This window comes from Oenanthe melanoleuca, chromosome 17 (genome assembly GCF_029582105.1).
Source record: "Oenanthe melanoleuca isolate GR-GAL-2019-014 chromosome 17, OMel1.0, whole genome shotgun sequence".
In the NCBI taxonomy this organism is placed as follows: Eukaryota; Metazoa; Chordata; class Aves; order Passeriformes; family Muscicapidae; genus Oenanthe; species Oenanthe melanoleuca.
The window spans coordinates 7,791,044-7,805,758 of NC_079350.1; the positions used below are offsets into that span (position 1 = coordinate 7,791,044).

The window sequence follows — 14,715 nt, forward strand, 5'->3', positions numbered from 1 at the left end:
GCCGGGAGAGCGGGGCCGGGCCGGTACCGGTACCGAGAGCATCACCCAGAGCGGGGAGCGGCGTTGTGGTTGCGGGGCTGGCGGAGGGTCCGCGGGGAGAGGGGCCGGGCCGGTACCGGTACCGAGAGCATCTCCCGGGGCGGGGAGCGGCGTTGTGGTTGCGGGGCTGGCGGAGGGTCCGCGGGGAGAGGGGCCGGGCAGGTACCGGTACCGAGAGCATCTCCCGGGGCGGGGAGCGGCGTTGCGGGCGCGGGGCGGGCGGAGGGTCGGCAGGGAGCAGCGGCGGGGCCGGTACCGGTACCGAGAGCATCTCCCGGAGCGGGGAGCGGCGTTGCGGGCGCGGGGCGGGCGGAGGGTCGGCAGGGAGCAGCGGCGGGGCCGGTACCGGTACCGAGAGCATCACCCAGAGCGGGGAGCGGCGTTGTGGCTGCGGGGCGGGCGGAGGGTCGGCAGGGAGCAGCGGCGGGGCCGGTACCGGGGCGGGGCGGGGGGCGGGCCCGGGCGGTGGCGGCGGCGGCGGCGGGGCTGGGGCGGCTCAGAGCGCCCGGCTCCGCTCGCCTCCCGCTCCTGCGCCTGGCTCCGGCCGGCATGGCCGCTCCGCCGCGCCGCGGGGCCGCCGCTCCTCCTCCGCTGCCGCCGGTGCTGCCGCCGGTGCCGCTGCTGCTGCTGCTGCTGCTGCCGCCGCCCGCCGTGCTGCTCGGCGGCGGGCCCGGCGCGGCGGCGTCGCGGGAGCCCCCCGGCCCCTGCCGCGTGAAGACGGTGACGGTGTCCACGCTGCCCGTGCTCCGCGAGAACGACATCAGCTGGAGCGGCGCCCCGCCGCCCGCCGCCGCCGCCGAGTCCCGCCTGCTGCTCTTCGTCCGCAGCGAGCTGCCCGGCCGCGTCGCCGTGCAGGACGATCTGGACAACACCGAGCTGCCCTTCTTCACCCTCGGTAGGAGCCCGCGCCGCTTCCCGCCCCGTCCCGTCCCGCATCCCGCATCCCGCCCCGCCATCCCGGAGCATCCCCGAAGCATCTGTCACCCGCCGTGCCGGCTCCGTGTCCGCCCTCCCCGCTCCGCGGGCAGCTCGATGTGTTTTGGGGCTTTCTAAGCCTGCCCCTTGTGATGCATTCTGGTTTTTGGGTTTTGTTGGTTTTTTTTGGTTTTTTTTTTTTTTTTTTTTTTTGCCTTTCCTGCCGGGGAGGGATTTTTTAGCAGGGCCTGAGGCTGCCGCCGGTGCCAGCCCCGGGAGGAGGAAAGCATTCCCCGGGAGGAGGAGAGCATCCCCGCGCAGGCTGGAAGTGATGGGGGCTGCCTCGTGTGCTCCAAGTTGAGCTCTGAGCCCCGAGGAGGTGCCGCCGAGCCCGGCGGAGCGGGAGAGGCTGTTTTTCTAACCAGAGCCTGATTTTATAAATGCTTCGTGTTAATTCTCGAAGCTCGCTCTCGCTTCACGCACAACTCCAGCGCCCGGGTCTGTGGGAACGCTGCAGACTTTCCTCCGCTCGCAGCTTCGTGGGGAGGGGGATGGGAATACAAATAATCCCGTGGTCCTACTTCGGTCTTGATGCCGGATCCCGTTGTCTCGGATGGGGTGCCCGAGCTGCCTCTTGTCACTTTTACCCATTTGTGTGCCGTTATCAGCCAGTCCTCCAAGAGAACTGTTCCGATTGTCACCTGGGCAGTGCAGTGTTTACTCTGCCAGGTCACCGAAGGGTTTTTGTTGATCCCTGTTTTATCCATCAGCTGTGCTGTTTTTTGTCATCCAGACCTAGGATAATTTGAGTACCTGCTTAAGTCGGGTCTCAGGTATCTCTTGAGGCATGGGAATTGTATATTTCAGCACATCTCTCTGTGTGCCTCAGGTGTGTCGAGGTGTGCCGATGTCCAGGCTCATTGGGGACAGCTGACCCCAAGTCCCTTCCCGTACCTCGTGGAGTGATTGCCTTTCACTGGGTGCAATGGGCAGGGCTAGGCAAATGCCTAATGTGTTCCCCAGATCTGTCATTTCACCTTGTGTGAAGCTTTGCTGTAGCAAACGCCGTAATAAATAAGTTGGTGGTACTTGCTGAGCCTCTCGGGCTCCAGCTTTGCAGTTTCCTTAGACGGGGTTGGTCAACTGCAAAAATCCGAAACAAACCAGATACTCTGTTTCCACTAACAAAAGTGACAAATCAAAGGTTTGTTGCAGTAGGAATGACGTTTACCATACCGTGGTTAAAAGTAACAAGAAGTTTCATGGTTCACTGAGTTAATTTTCAGATTAGAGTACAGTTTCTTCAGGGACTGGGTGTGAATTGCGCACTGATCTAAATATATCAGATAGCAAAGAAACCCCTCTGTGTGAGCTTAGATAATAGCTCAAGTTCGAGGAGAGAAATTTGTCTTGATAGATCAGAGGCACGATCTTGTATAGCAAATCCTATTTCTGCGAGTGCCTGCCAGTAAAGAGACCATGTCTTCATCTAAAATTTTCCTTTACTTGCCTGGCATATTGGTTATGTGTGTACTCATGAATATGGAGCATGTCTTGTGCAAATCTGTGGGGGTTTTCCTGCCTCTTCATGAACAGAAGACCCCAAAACATCCCCTCCTGTTCCCCTGGACTCACAGGCATCAGGCAGGTGGGAAGATAAACGGAGGCTGTGCCCATGGTGGGATGGCTTCATCATGGTCCTGGAATTAATCAGTCTGTTGCCTCCAGAGAAGGTAAAACACTTGTCCTTCCCAAGGTCTAGCTCATGATTTGCTGTGGATGTTCTGATATTTCTGAAATTTGTTGCATTTCTCCCGTCTCCTGTGTGGCAACTGTCTCGCTCTCAGTTAACTCTTCTCTGGGTGAGGGCTGTGGAGGATTTCTGCTGGCTAGTTTTCCCAGTGCAGGAATTAAAGCTGTAGTTTTCTGTGGTGTTTTTTTTTCCCCCTCTCTATCCTTTTCTAACTTCATTGATGGTTGGGAACCGGAGAGCAGCTGCTGCCTTGTAATGGGCTCTTGGAGGTGAAAATCACGTTACAAGTGGGAGAGCTTGGGAGTGGTGGGGGCAGAGATTTCTCTTTGGCAGAATCTTTGCAGGTCCTTATCTTTAGCTGGTTTCTGATGATTGTATCTCTTTATGCGTGTTGCTGGACATGTTTAGTGGCTGTCTGGGCATGAGCTCAGGAGGACACGTAAGAGCTGACGTCCTGCCGGCTGCAAATGTGTTGAGGACTCCTGAATGTCTTGGAGTGCAGGGTCTTGCTGTGAGCAGAGATCACTTTCTGGCCACAGCGGGGTAAGGATGGGGCAGGATGACCTCCTAAAGCACACAGCTCAGGACAGCCATCCTGACTGGCATCCTGGAGGGGTTTTTGAAAGAAAAGTAAAAAAAAAAAAAAAAAAAATTAAAAAAAAAAAGCATAAAGCTGGCAGGGCTAGACATGCTGCTGATGCTACTGACTCTGAAGTGAAATAAGTTGAGAAAATATTGAGGCCACTCTGTTCTGCAGGGCTCAAAAGTCTCTCCAGGACAGGAGGCAGGAAAGAAAAGGTTGCTTTTCTTGGTGGCAATGAGTTTAAGCAGCCAGGGCTGCAGCCTGGGTCTGCTCAGCAGCTCCCAGCTCAGTAAATCTCCCAGTGCTGCAGTGGTTCCTGTGCTGCTCCTCACTCCTTGGCATTTAAAGGAGGGTGGGTGATCTGTAGCTAAAGGCTGGCAGGTGCCAGCCTGACAGTTTCTGCAGTGGTGTGAAACTAAAAGTCATGGAATCATGTAGGTTGAGAAAGATCTTTAGGATCATCAAGTCTAACTAAAAACCTAACACTGCCAAGTCCAACACTAAACCACGTCCCAAAGTGCCACATCCTCCAGGTAGATGCTCTGAACTGGTGGCTGGTACAAAGCACATGGAGTGCTGTGTGTCCCTTTCCTTTAAAGGATTCCTTCTAGGGAGGAAACAACTTTATCTATTCACTGATAATATGAGATTTTATTCTCTTAATTGCATAAAGCGAGAGCTTCCAGTGTAGCACCCCTGCCTGTGGGGCTGCCTGGTCTGAGATAGAGGAGAAACCAGCACTAGGAAAGATCCACACAGCCGGGCCTGGGCCCATGGCACGCTGGCAACAGCAGCAGCTGCAGCTGCAGCCACTCGTGGAAGGAAGGAGCCCACTAGGGGGTGGTGGGTACCCGGGGATGCTCCACAGCAGCTCCTCTTCCTGTGCCCAGAAGGGCACCAGGGATGCTGGACAGGAAGGTACCAGGGATGCTGGACAGGAAGGTGCCAGGGATGCTGGACAGGAAGGTGGACAGGAAGGTACCAGGGATGCTGGACAGGAAGGTACCAGGGATGCTGGCAGGAGGGTACCAGGGATGCTGGAAGGAGAGTACCAGGGATGCTGGACAGGAAGGTACCAGGGATGCTGGACAAGAAGGTACCAGGGATGCTGGCAGGAAGGTACCAGGGATGCTGGACAGGAGAGTACCAGGGATGCTGGACAGGAAGGTGCCAGGGATGCTGGCAGGAGAGTACCAGGGATGCTGGACAGGAAGGTACCAGGGATGCTGGCAGGAGGGCACCAGGGATGCTGGACAGGAAGGTGCCAGGGATGCTGGCAGGAGAGTACCAGGGATGCTGGACAGGAAGGCACCAGGGATGCTGGCAGGAGGGCACCAGGGATGCTGGACAGGAAGGTACCAGGGATGCTGGACAGGAAGGTGCCAGGGATGCTGGACAGGAAGGTGCCAGGGATGCTGGCAGGAGGGCACCAGGGATGCTGGACAGGAAGGTACCAGGGATGCTGGCAGGAGGGCACCAGGGATGCTGGACAGGAAGGTACCAGGGATGCTGGAAGGAGAGTACCAGGGATGCTGGACAGGAAGGTGCCAGGGATGCTGGACAGGAAGGTACCAGGGATGCTGGCAGGAGGGTACCAGGGATGCTGGACAGGAAGGTACCAGGGATGCTGGCAGGAGGGTACCAGGGATGCTGGACAGGAAGGTACCAGGGATGCTGGCAGGAGGGCACCAGGGATGCTGGACAGGAGAGTACCAGGGATGCTGGCAGGAAGGTGCCAGGGATGCTGGACAGGAAGGTGCCAGGGATGCTGGCAGGAGGGTACCAGGGATGCTGGACAGGAAGGTACCAGGGATGCTGGCAGGAAGGTGCCAGGGATGCTGGACAGGAAGGTGCCAGGGATGCTGGTAGGAGGGTACCAGGGATGCTGGACAGGAAGGTACCAGGGATGCTGGCAGGAAGGTACCAGGGATGCTGGCAGGAGGGTACCAGGGATGCTGGACAGGAGGGTACCAGGGATGCTGGACAGGAGGGTACCAGGGATGCTGGCAGGAGGGCACCAGGGATGCTCCATACCCTCCCTGTGTGCCCATGTGGCCACTCTGGGATGCTGGACAGCAGCTCCAGCTCTTTGTGCCTCAGTGGGCACCCAGCACCTGCAGGAAGGTGGGGAGCCCAGGGTGGGGATGTCTTCATCCTCTCCCAGCAAAGACAGAAAACTTTGATTCTTTGTGCATTCCTCCTGGACTGCACAAACACCCACTGGCAGCTCCCTGTGCTCGGTGTCCCTCCTCCAGTGGGGTGTCACAGTTTCTGTGTTTCCTACGCCTTGGTTTATTTTTTCCCTCTTGCGTTGGAGACAAGAAGGATGCTTCTCCCACTACCCCCAGTTACGTTACTATAAAATTACTCAGCAAAGCCCAGTGGTGGCAGGAAATGACAAATGTAAGTGCCACCAGTGCATTACAAATTGCTGTGCCTCCCCTTTCCTGAAAAAGCATCCTGCCCTTTGCTTAACCTTGGATACTACTGATGCTTTGTGGCTTTTTTTCCCACCTCTAATTCTCCTGGAGTTACTCCGGCAAGCGGTGCAGCAGCCTATCATTGACTGTATCCCTGCACAGTGAGGTCTCTCCAAGGTATGGATCCTGACTCAGTCAGCAGCCATGTGTTCCCCACAGAAGCTGCTTCACACGGCGTAGCCTGCTCCGAGTGCAATTCAGGGAATGAGGCAGTTGGCTCCCGAGCTAATTGAGATGAGCTCTGTCTGTGTGTGAGCAGGTTTATATAGAGGAGAGAGAAGGGAAGAGGCACACCAATTTTCACCACTGCTCTTAGCCTGTAGTGGCTTACATAAGAACAGTTTACTACACACTTCTCATAAATGGCTTTAATGGATGCTGTGTGACGTGTCTGCAGTGCTTCAAGGTGCTTTGTTTTGGTGGCTGTCACTAAACAGGCTCGTGTGTCTGCATTCCTGGTGTCCCCCTGTGACCCTTGTGTGTGGCTGATTGATGATTGTCCCCTGCTTTTCCAGCTCCTCAGCAGTTCAGTGCCACTTCTTTCATCTTCTTTCTTAACTTTCTGAAGTCATCTTGTAACTTGGACTTGTCCTCTTTGGGGTAGGAGTGTTGATTCTGGAAGGAATGCCTGGATGTGGCACTCAGGGATTTGGGCTGGGAGACAATGTGGTCACAGGTTGGACTCAATTATGTTGGAGGCTTTTTCCAACCTTAATCATTCTGAGTTTCTATTAATACATTAAAATAAGGGAAATCACTCAGCACCCTATGGGCTGATTGTATTTATTGCTGCTCCTAGAAGTGCTTGAGCAGGGTTTTGCCACCCTCACCCAATTCCTGTTTGTGAAGAGCAGGTGGGGAGGCTGAAGGGTCACCTGGTGTGACTGCAACTTACTGGTGCTGCTGTTCAGAAGTGCCCTTCCCTGCTTTGAGGTGGCCTGTGGGGTCTGGAGCAGCATGTGTGGGTGCAGAGAGTGTGCCCAGTGTGCACAGGGCTTGTGCACATCTAAAAATGGGGTCATCTCTGTGAAAAGCCAATGAGCAAAGTCTAGTTTCTGCACCTCCTTTTTGCATTAACTGCCCCCTGCTAGGCTTGAGATGCCTGGAGTATCAGCCCAGAGTTTTGGTTAATCAAGTGTTGGGTTGTTTTTTTTAATTTTTTTTTCTGTTTATATTGTTTCTGTTCCCCAGCTAATCCAATGGGTAAAGAGACACATCTTCCACCCCAAAAGCCTCAGTGTGATGAGAGGGTGTGGTGAGGATGAGAACAGCTTGGTGGGCTCCATGGGACAGGGGCAGATGTAGACCTGACAGTGGGGCTGCTTCCCTGCCCCTCCATTCCCATCCACAGCTCTGTGTGGTCTGGGGTCTGGGCCAGGTTCCTGGTGGTGAGGGCTGCCTGGGGAGGCTGTAGAAAAGAGGAAAACCTAGTAGCAATTTCTTCCCCTCCTTGTATTACTATGTGATTACTCCAGCTTTCCAAGATGTTGGATTTTAGAGTTGGGAAGAGGAGGGAGATCCCAGCTCGGGATGGGTCATACTGGTGATGTGGATGCTGAGCTGCAGGTCTGCAAGCACTATAACCCCCAGAAGGGCTGCAGGCAAAAAATGCCCAGGAAAATGGGTCAGTCCTGAGGCCATCCCTTCCCTCCCCAAAGGTGAATTTGAACATGGCTTGTCCAGCACGGCGGGGTGTGGACTTGACAGGGATTTTACTTCATCTTGGGTATTTTCTGGGCTGAATATCCCAGTTAAAGCTGGGAATGTGCACCAACTTAGCTGAGTGCAGGCAGTGCTCGGGGAGCTGCTGCTTTCCAAGAGTACCCACATTGACCAGCTAGTGGCAACAGAAGATTAACTATGGAGGAGAGAGGAGCTGGCTGCTGCAGCTGAGCTGCCACGGGAGGAGGCTGCTGGCTGGGGATCCCCCTGCTCCCCCTGCCTCCCAGCTGATTTTCCATCATGCCTGTGTGCCAAAGGCTTTTGTTGCTCTTTTTCAGGAAGAAATAATGAGCTTTTATTCAGAATTATGCAGAGAGCTTGCAGTCCTCTCTGGGGAACGGGGTGGTGAATGACCTCCGAGTGCCACCATGCAAATGGATGTTATCTGCAGAACCTGCTGCCTGTTCCCTCCTAAGCCCTAACAGTGAGAACCTCAGCTGTGTGATGGGCCAGCCTTTGTGACAGTGCTGATGTGTGGTGTTGGCTGGCTGTGAAACAGGGCTGAGCCCTTGGGCTTTGCTGGTGTGACAGGAGCTCAGGCACTCAGGGACTGCCTGGGACAGCGGCAGAACAGTTTGATGCCATGTGTGGGAATGATGAGGTATTGATCTTATGCTTCTTTGACACAGGCTTGCAGCTGCAGGTGGCTTGAGGAACGCCTGCCATCACACCAAAGTGCCATGGAGAGTGTGGGGCAGGGGTTGGAGCTGAAAGGAAAGAAGGTGCCTCGATTGATGCCTTTCATTATCTGAAATGTTCTCAGTACAGCCCGTGCCCAAGTGCCCTCCTCCTGCAGCACCCATTTCAAGTGGGGAATGATGAGCCTTGGCCTGTGTTCCCATGCTGCTCCCAAATCCTGCCCCACCACTACCTGTGGGGTGTGTGATGGCATTGAGCAGAGATGGTTCTTGTGCATAACCAGCTTAAGAAATGGGGCCACTTAAAAGAATTGAATGTTTGTGCTGCTGCTCGGGTCTCAGCTAATGCAGTTAAAGTTTCCAGTGGCCAGACAGTATGGAGACACTTAATGGTATTGAAGAAGCAGAATGGCATGCAGAGGGGACGAGCAGTGATCTTGGCTGCCTGCATCTGCACTGATTTCTGGTTGTCTCCTGGGAAGGGGGAAAGTGGGGAAAAACACGGCAGAGTAAATGCTTTGGCCCATTGTTCCCTTGGGTGCCTTCCCTACAAGAAGCACTTGAATGCTCCAGTGTCCTGCTGCAGGCCAGGGGGAAGAAGGGAGTCCTTGCAGGGGGAGCTTGGGCTGTGGCTGCCTGTGAGAAGATGGGGCAGACAAGATTTGGAGCCAGGGCTCTGCCTGTGGGTGCAGGTGGCTGGTGGGGAGGGGCAGAAGCATCAGTTCCCTCTATTTCACATTATCTGTCCCCCACCACTCCTGCACTCCTTTCTCTGTGCTTTCACCTCTCCTGTCCTAGTGCAAGACAAAGTCTGTAGGAAACCTCGACTGGCTTTGAAAGCAGCAGCAAAAGGGGAGAAATTTTCCATTAGCAGCATCAGCAGTAAAAGAGATTTTTTCCCAGTCACCTGGTAACTGCTGTATTTAGGAAGATTACCGAGCTGATGGTGCTGCTCCCAGGCATATGCATGGGAGTGATCCTGTTAGGAGAGCGAGGCAGGGATGGGCACACACTGGGACATGGGCTGCTAAAGGTCAGCTGGGCTGGGAGAGAGGGCCCTGCTGTGCTCCATCGTGCTTCCATCTGCTCCTCCAGAGCAGGGGATGGCACAGGGGTGGCACTGCCAGCTGCACTAGGGCTGCAGAGGGGACAGAGAGCAGGGCATGGCACAGGGGTGGCACTGCCAGCTGCACTAGGGCTGCAGAGGGGACAGAGAGCAGGGCATGGCACAGGGGTGGCACAGGGGTGGCACTGCCAGCTGCTCTAGAGGCTGCAGAGGGGACAGAGAGCAGGGCATGGCACAGGGGTGGCACAGGGGTGGCACTGCCAGCTGCACTAGGGCTGCAGAGGGGACAGAGAGCAGGGCATGGCACAGGGGTGGCACTGCCAGCTGCTCTAGAGGCTGCAGAGGGGACAGAGAGCAGGGCATGGCACAGGGGTGGCACTGCCAGCTGCACTAGGGCTGCAGAGGGGACAGAGAGCAGGGCATGGCACAGGGGTGGCACAGGGCTGGCACTGCCGGCTGCACTAGGGCTGCAGAGGGGACAGAGAGCAGGGGTGGCACAGGGATGGCACTGCCAGCTGCACTAGGGCTGCAGAGGGGACAGAGAGCAGGGCATGGCACAGGGGTGGCACAGGGGTGGCACAGGGGTGGCACTGCCAGCTGCACTAGGGCTGCAGAGGGGACAGAGAGCAGGGCATGGCACAGGGGTGGCACTGCCAGCTGCTCTAGAGGCTGCAGAGGGGACAGAGAGCAGGGCATGGCACAGGGGTGGCACAGGGGTGGCACTGCCAGCTGCTCTAGAGGCTGCAGAGGGGACAGAGAGCAGGGCATGGCACAGGGGTGGCACAGGGGTGGCACTGCCAGCTGCACTAGGGCTGCAGAGGGGACAGAGAGCAGGGCATGGCACAGGGGTGGCACTGCCAGCTGCTCTAGAGGCTGCAGAGGGGACAGAGAGCAGGGCATGGCACAGGGGTGGCACAGGGGTGGCACTGCCAGCTGCACTAGGGCTGCAGAGGGGACAGAGAGCAGGGCATGGCACAGGGGTGGCACAGGGCTGGCACTGCCGGCTGCACTAGGGCTGCAGAGGGGACAGAGAGCAGGGGTGGCACAGGGATGGCACTGCCAGCTGCACTAGGGCTGCAGAGGGGACAGAGAGCAGGGCATGGCACAGGGGTGGCACAGGGGTGGCACAGGGGTGGCACTGCCAGCTGCACTAGGGCTGCAGAGGGGACAGAGAGCAGGGCATGGCACAGGGGTGGCACTGCCAGCTGCACTAGGGCTGCAGAGGGGACAGAGAGCAGGGCATGGCACAGGGGTGGCACTGCCAGCTGCACTAGGGCTGCAGAGGGGACAGAGAGCAGGGCATGGCACAGGGGTGGCACAGGGGTGGCACTGCCAGCTGCTCTAGAGGCTGCAGAGGGGACAGAGAGCAGGGCTCCCCAGGGCTGGGCATGCACATCCTCGAGTGGAGGAGGGAAGGTCTGGCTCCAGGCTGATTTGGGGCCAGGCTGGGGTTTTGGTGCACGGTGCCTTTCTTTCTGTGGCTGGGATGTGCCTGCAGAAGGGCACTGCCCTGCCTCTGCTGTGGACTCACTGCAGAGGAGAGCCCACTGTCCCACAGCTCCAGGTCTGTAGAGCTGGGGTGCAGGTCCTGGGGACCCCAGCGTTGCTCCCAGCCATGACCAGGCTCACAAGAGCTCAGCTGTGCTGGTGCGTTTGATGCTTTTCCCTTTTTCCCCTCCCTAGGGCAGGGGTGGCCGTTCTGTGGCTGGATCCCTGCCCTGGCTGTGCTGTGTGAGCTGGGCTCAGCCCCAGGGCTCCTGGCTGCCCAGGCACTTCCCTGACAGGAGCTGGCATTCCCGAGCGTGCCCGGGGCTGTCCCAAGGCCATTCACCGCCCTGATCCTTCCCTTGCTGCTTTCTATGGCTCTCAAGCAATCGTCATTCCAGGGAGCACAGCACATCCCGAAACTGCGGGATCAAGTGACAGAATATCCGGAATATCGGAGTTGGCAACGGCGTAGGAATGTTTTTGTTGTCTCAAGCCAACTGCTCAGTAACATCAGCTTCCTGCTGCAGTGCTCTGGTGATGATGGGGAGCTCGGGGTGGGGAACAGGGTGGTGTGTGTGTGTGTGTGAGCAGGGAGTGTGCTCCCTGCAGCCCCGGACCAGGATCTGTGCTCCTCCACCCTGGCCAGAAAAGCCTCTCCCTCGGCTCATTCTTGCTGTGGATGTTGCTTTTGCTACCAGGGGGTGAGGTAAAAGTCGGTGCCACTGACCTGATGAATTCCTCGTGCAGGTGCTCCCAGAGCAAGGTCTGCTCTTCCAGGTAGTTTCCCACTCAGATGAGCTTCCTGGGATGATGGGGCTGCCAGCTGTTCCACCTCAGTTACTCAGCCCTGCCTTGCCCAGGCTGCTCCTTGGGGTGAAGGGTGATGGAAACCCTTTACCTTGGCTTGCTGGGCCTCAGCAGTCACTGTGTGGGTTCACCTTGGGACCTTGGAGAGCTTTGGGGGCTTATTGGGACATCCTGATATGTCCTTTTTCCTTCTACCCCCATCACACTTCTTCCATGTCCTTTGAACCTCCCATCTGTTTAAATTAGAAGGGTTAAACTCTTTTTATCCTGCCCTGCCTAGGGAATTCCTCCCAGCCTTCTTGTTGCAATCACACTCCTTGTTCCTCTACCTGTAATATCCTGGGAAATCTGGCCAGAGAGAGGTGTCCAGGCTGAGCAATGTGTTGGCCAGGTGATCCAAAAGGATCTGTATTCCTCACCCTCCCTTCCATGCCATCCAAACTGGGCAGCCCATGGTGAAGCTGTGTCCACAGCAAACATCTGCCATTACCTCTGCCTGGAGCAGATGTTCAGGGTGGGCAGCTGGGGGTATTCAAGGGTGCTGGGTACCACTTAATTAAGATTGGTTCTACTGATGGAGCCTCCTGGCCCTTACTGGAGGTGTTTTGGGACAGGAGGCTGTGAAGAAGGTCCAGCAGAAAAGGAGGGATGCTGTAGAGGAGCCAGTGACAGCAGTGATATTTTGGGGAGCTGGCAGGTATATTAGGGAGCCAGACGTGTTGCAGGCTGGAAGCACATCCAGCAGAGGTGATGCTGGCTTTATCTGTGCAGGCAGGTCCTCTCCCTGCTGCTGGCAGGGCAAGGCTGCTCCCATCAGGGGCTTTGGCATTTTTCCTCCCCCAGGATGGGAGGGAGGGCTGCATTCGTCACCCGGAGAGCCCCCAGGCTTGGGCTGAACTTTGTGTTCCAGCAATAAAACCGTGCGAGGAAATGTGTGCTGTAACAAAGCCCATGGATATAATACATCCGTATCATACTGTACCTTTCATCTTGAAGGATTCCCAAGGAGCTTTACAAACTCGGTGTGCTGCAGCCTGCCAGGGTGACTGAATGTTATCAGGAGCAGCGGCAGTCTAATCTCTGTGGTAGTATTTCCCCCCCTTGCAGGGGGAACTTTATGAAGTCTGGTCTCAGAGTAGCGCTGCGATGGTGTTTTCCTCTAAGCCTGAGTTTCTCAGGAGAAACAGGCAAACCGTGTAGCTGTTTGTTATGCAAAACCACCAAAGAAATATTTTTTCCTGGGGCAGTAGGAGTGGGTGGGAATTACTTTCACACAGCTTCAACAGCTTTTTGCATCTTGACAGCAGAGGCATTCGCAGGGGAATGTGCCCTCCGTGCAGCCCCGGAGAGGGGATGATAAAGTTTAAGCGCTTGAGGAATTGCTTCTGGGCATTAGCAGGGTGGTAGAGTTCAGCTGGCTGGGCAGCTCTTGGGAGGGAAACGCTAAATGTCTGCCTGAAATTCTTGCTGTGTGAGCCTTTTGTCACCTAATGCTCCTTTCTGTCTCTGCAGTCAGCCAGTCCCCGAGCCAGCTGATGGCTCAGGTCCACATCCTGCAGCCCTTGGTGACATCTGGGCAGTCGCTGTGGGTGGGAGCAGGGAAGGATGCTGGTCCCCACTTCCAGCTGGGTGTGTTTTCACTGCTCTTAACTTACCTGGAGCTGTGGGAGGCATCTGAAGGTGCTGCCAATGGTGACAGAGCCTAAAAATTAAAACTGAATGCAGGACCAGGGGCACCAAGCTGCTGTCAGAGGCATATGCTTGAAGCACGGCGGGTAGCTGGAATCTATTTTGGTTTGGAGTGGTACATATTTAGCCTGTTTTGTTTAGCAGTTTGTTTATGGGATGTATTTTCCCATTCTGTGTAGCTCCCCAAATGCGTGCTATAAACAAACTGTAAAATCAAAAGCAGCCTCAAACGCATCACAGGAGAGGCAGGGTGCGTGGTGCCTGCCAGCCTCAGGTCCCCTCTTCAGGAGCAGAAAACACAAAACACACAGGGAGGGAGCTTATTCTGTCAGGTTTGAGGACAGGAATTGCTGTGGGCACTGCTGGGAGGGAGCAGGGATACCTCAGGATCACACCAGCCCTTTTGTCCATTTGCTCTTGCTCCAAACCTTCCCAAGCTCATTCAGGAGTGTTCCTCTCCTGCTGCTCCTTTAGCTTTGCTTGCTTCCCTGAGCCCCCTTGAAGTGGTTCCTCAGGCCACAAGGAATGGGATGTGCTGTTGCCAGCATCATTCACAGATCCTGGACATTAAGAACCTTCAAAATTTATCAAATTTCAAACAGGCATTAGAGGTTGGTGGCTGCTCTTACTGTAGCCATTGCAGTCACATGCCTTGTACTGGATCAACAACTGTGCATTTCTTGCTTTAATTTTCCTGAGCGTGATCAGAACGGCTGGAAGTGCATTTAATAAAAGAATTAATAAAAGCCTTGTCTTTTAACACAATTCAGGAAGCCAGATCTGTTTGGAGACACAAACTCCATTACATTGCTTTACATCTTCTGGCCCTTGCCATTTCCCCTACTCGTGTTTGCTGCTCTCCCAGACCTGTCCTCACCGTGTTCCTGGTTCTGCTGGGGGAGGAAATCCATTATCTGGGGGAATGGCAGCTGGGAGGGAGGTGGGGGATGCTGCCTGTAGGGGCTGCTCGCAGCCAGCTCGGGGTCTTGCTGGAGCAGCACTCTGCACGGCAGACACGCTGCTCCTCCTTGTACTCGGTTTTATTCTGCCTTTGTAGCAGCTGCCTGGCTGACAAGCTGCTCCTTAACGTGCCATGGCTCAGCGCTGTGTGGGGACAGGAGCTGGGATTTGGGCGGGATGGAGGCTGCATGAGCTGGAGGTGGGGGGATGCTGCCAGCCTCAGGGATGCTGCCAAGCTCAGACTCTGCTCCCCTGAAACTCTGTGTGCTGAAGGAAGTATCCTCTGCTGCCTGGGCTTGCTTTGTAAAGACTGTTGTAAAACCTTTTCCCTCCTCGGTGATGAAGGGGTTTACAGTGTGTTGCAATGAGCCACTTAGAAGCAAAACAGGAGGAAAAAATCCTGTTTGCGACACTCCTCCTGCCTGAGTTGCCGTGGTGTGGGATATGGGGTGGTTGTAGGGGATGCTGCACGAAAGCTGAGCCTGTTCTTTGCTAAATAATCCATTGGTGTTTCGCCTGTGGCATCTGCCAGCTGCATTTCCTCCCCAAAATCACGTTTCCCACTGCTCAAAGGC

The 14,715-nt window shown here is 55.9% G+C and overlaps 1 protein-coding gene across 1 annotated transcript in view; it reads left to right on the forward strand.

Annotated features, from left to right (window-relative positions):
- Nucleotides 1–588: 588 nt before the first annotated feature.
- ASTN2 (astrotactin 2) overlaps nucleotides 589–14,715 on the forward strand; it is a 309,920-nt gene continuing 295,793 nt past the window's right edge. Inside the window, exon 1 of the mRNA XM_056505281.1 lies at nucleotides 589–934. Within this exon, the coding sequence (XP_056361256.1) occupies nucleotides 589–934 (346 nt within the window). The remainder of the gene's footprint in view (nucleotides 935–14,715) is intronic.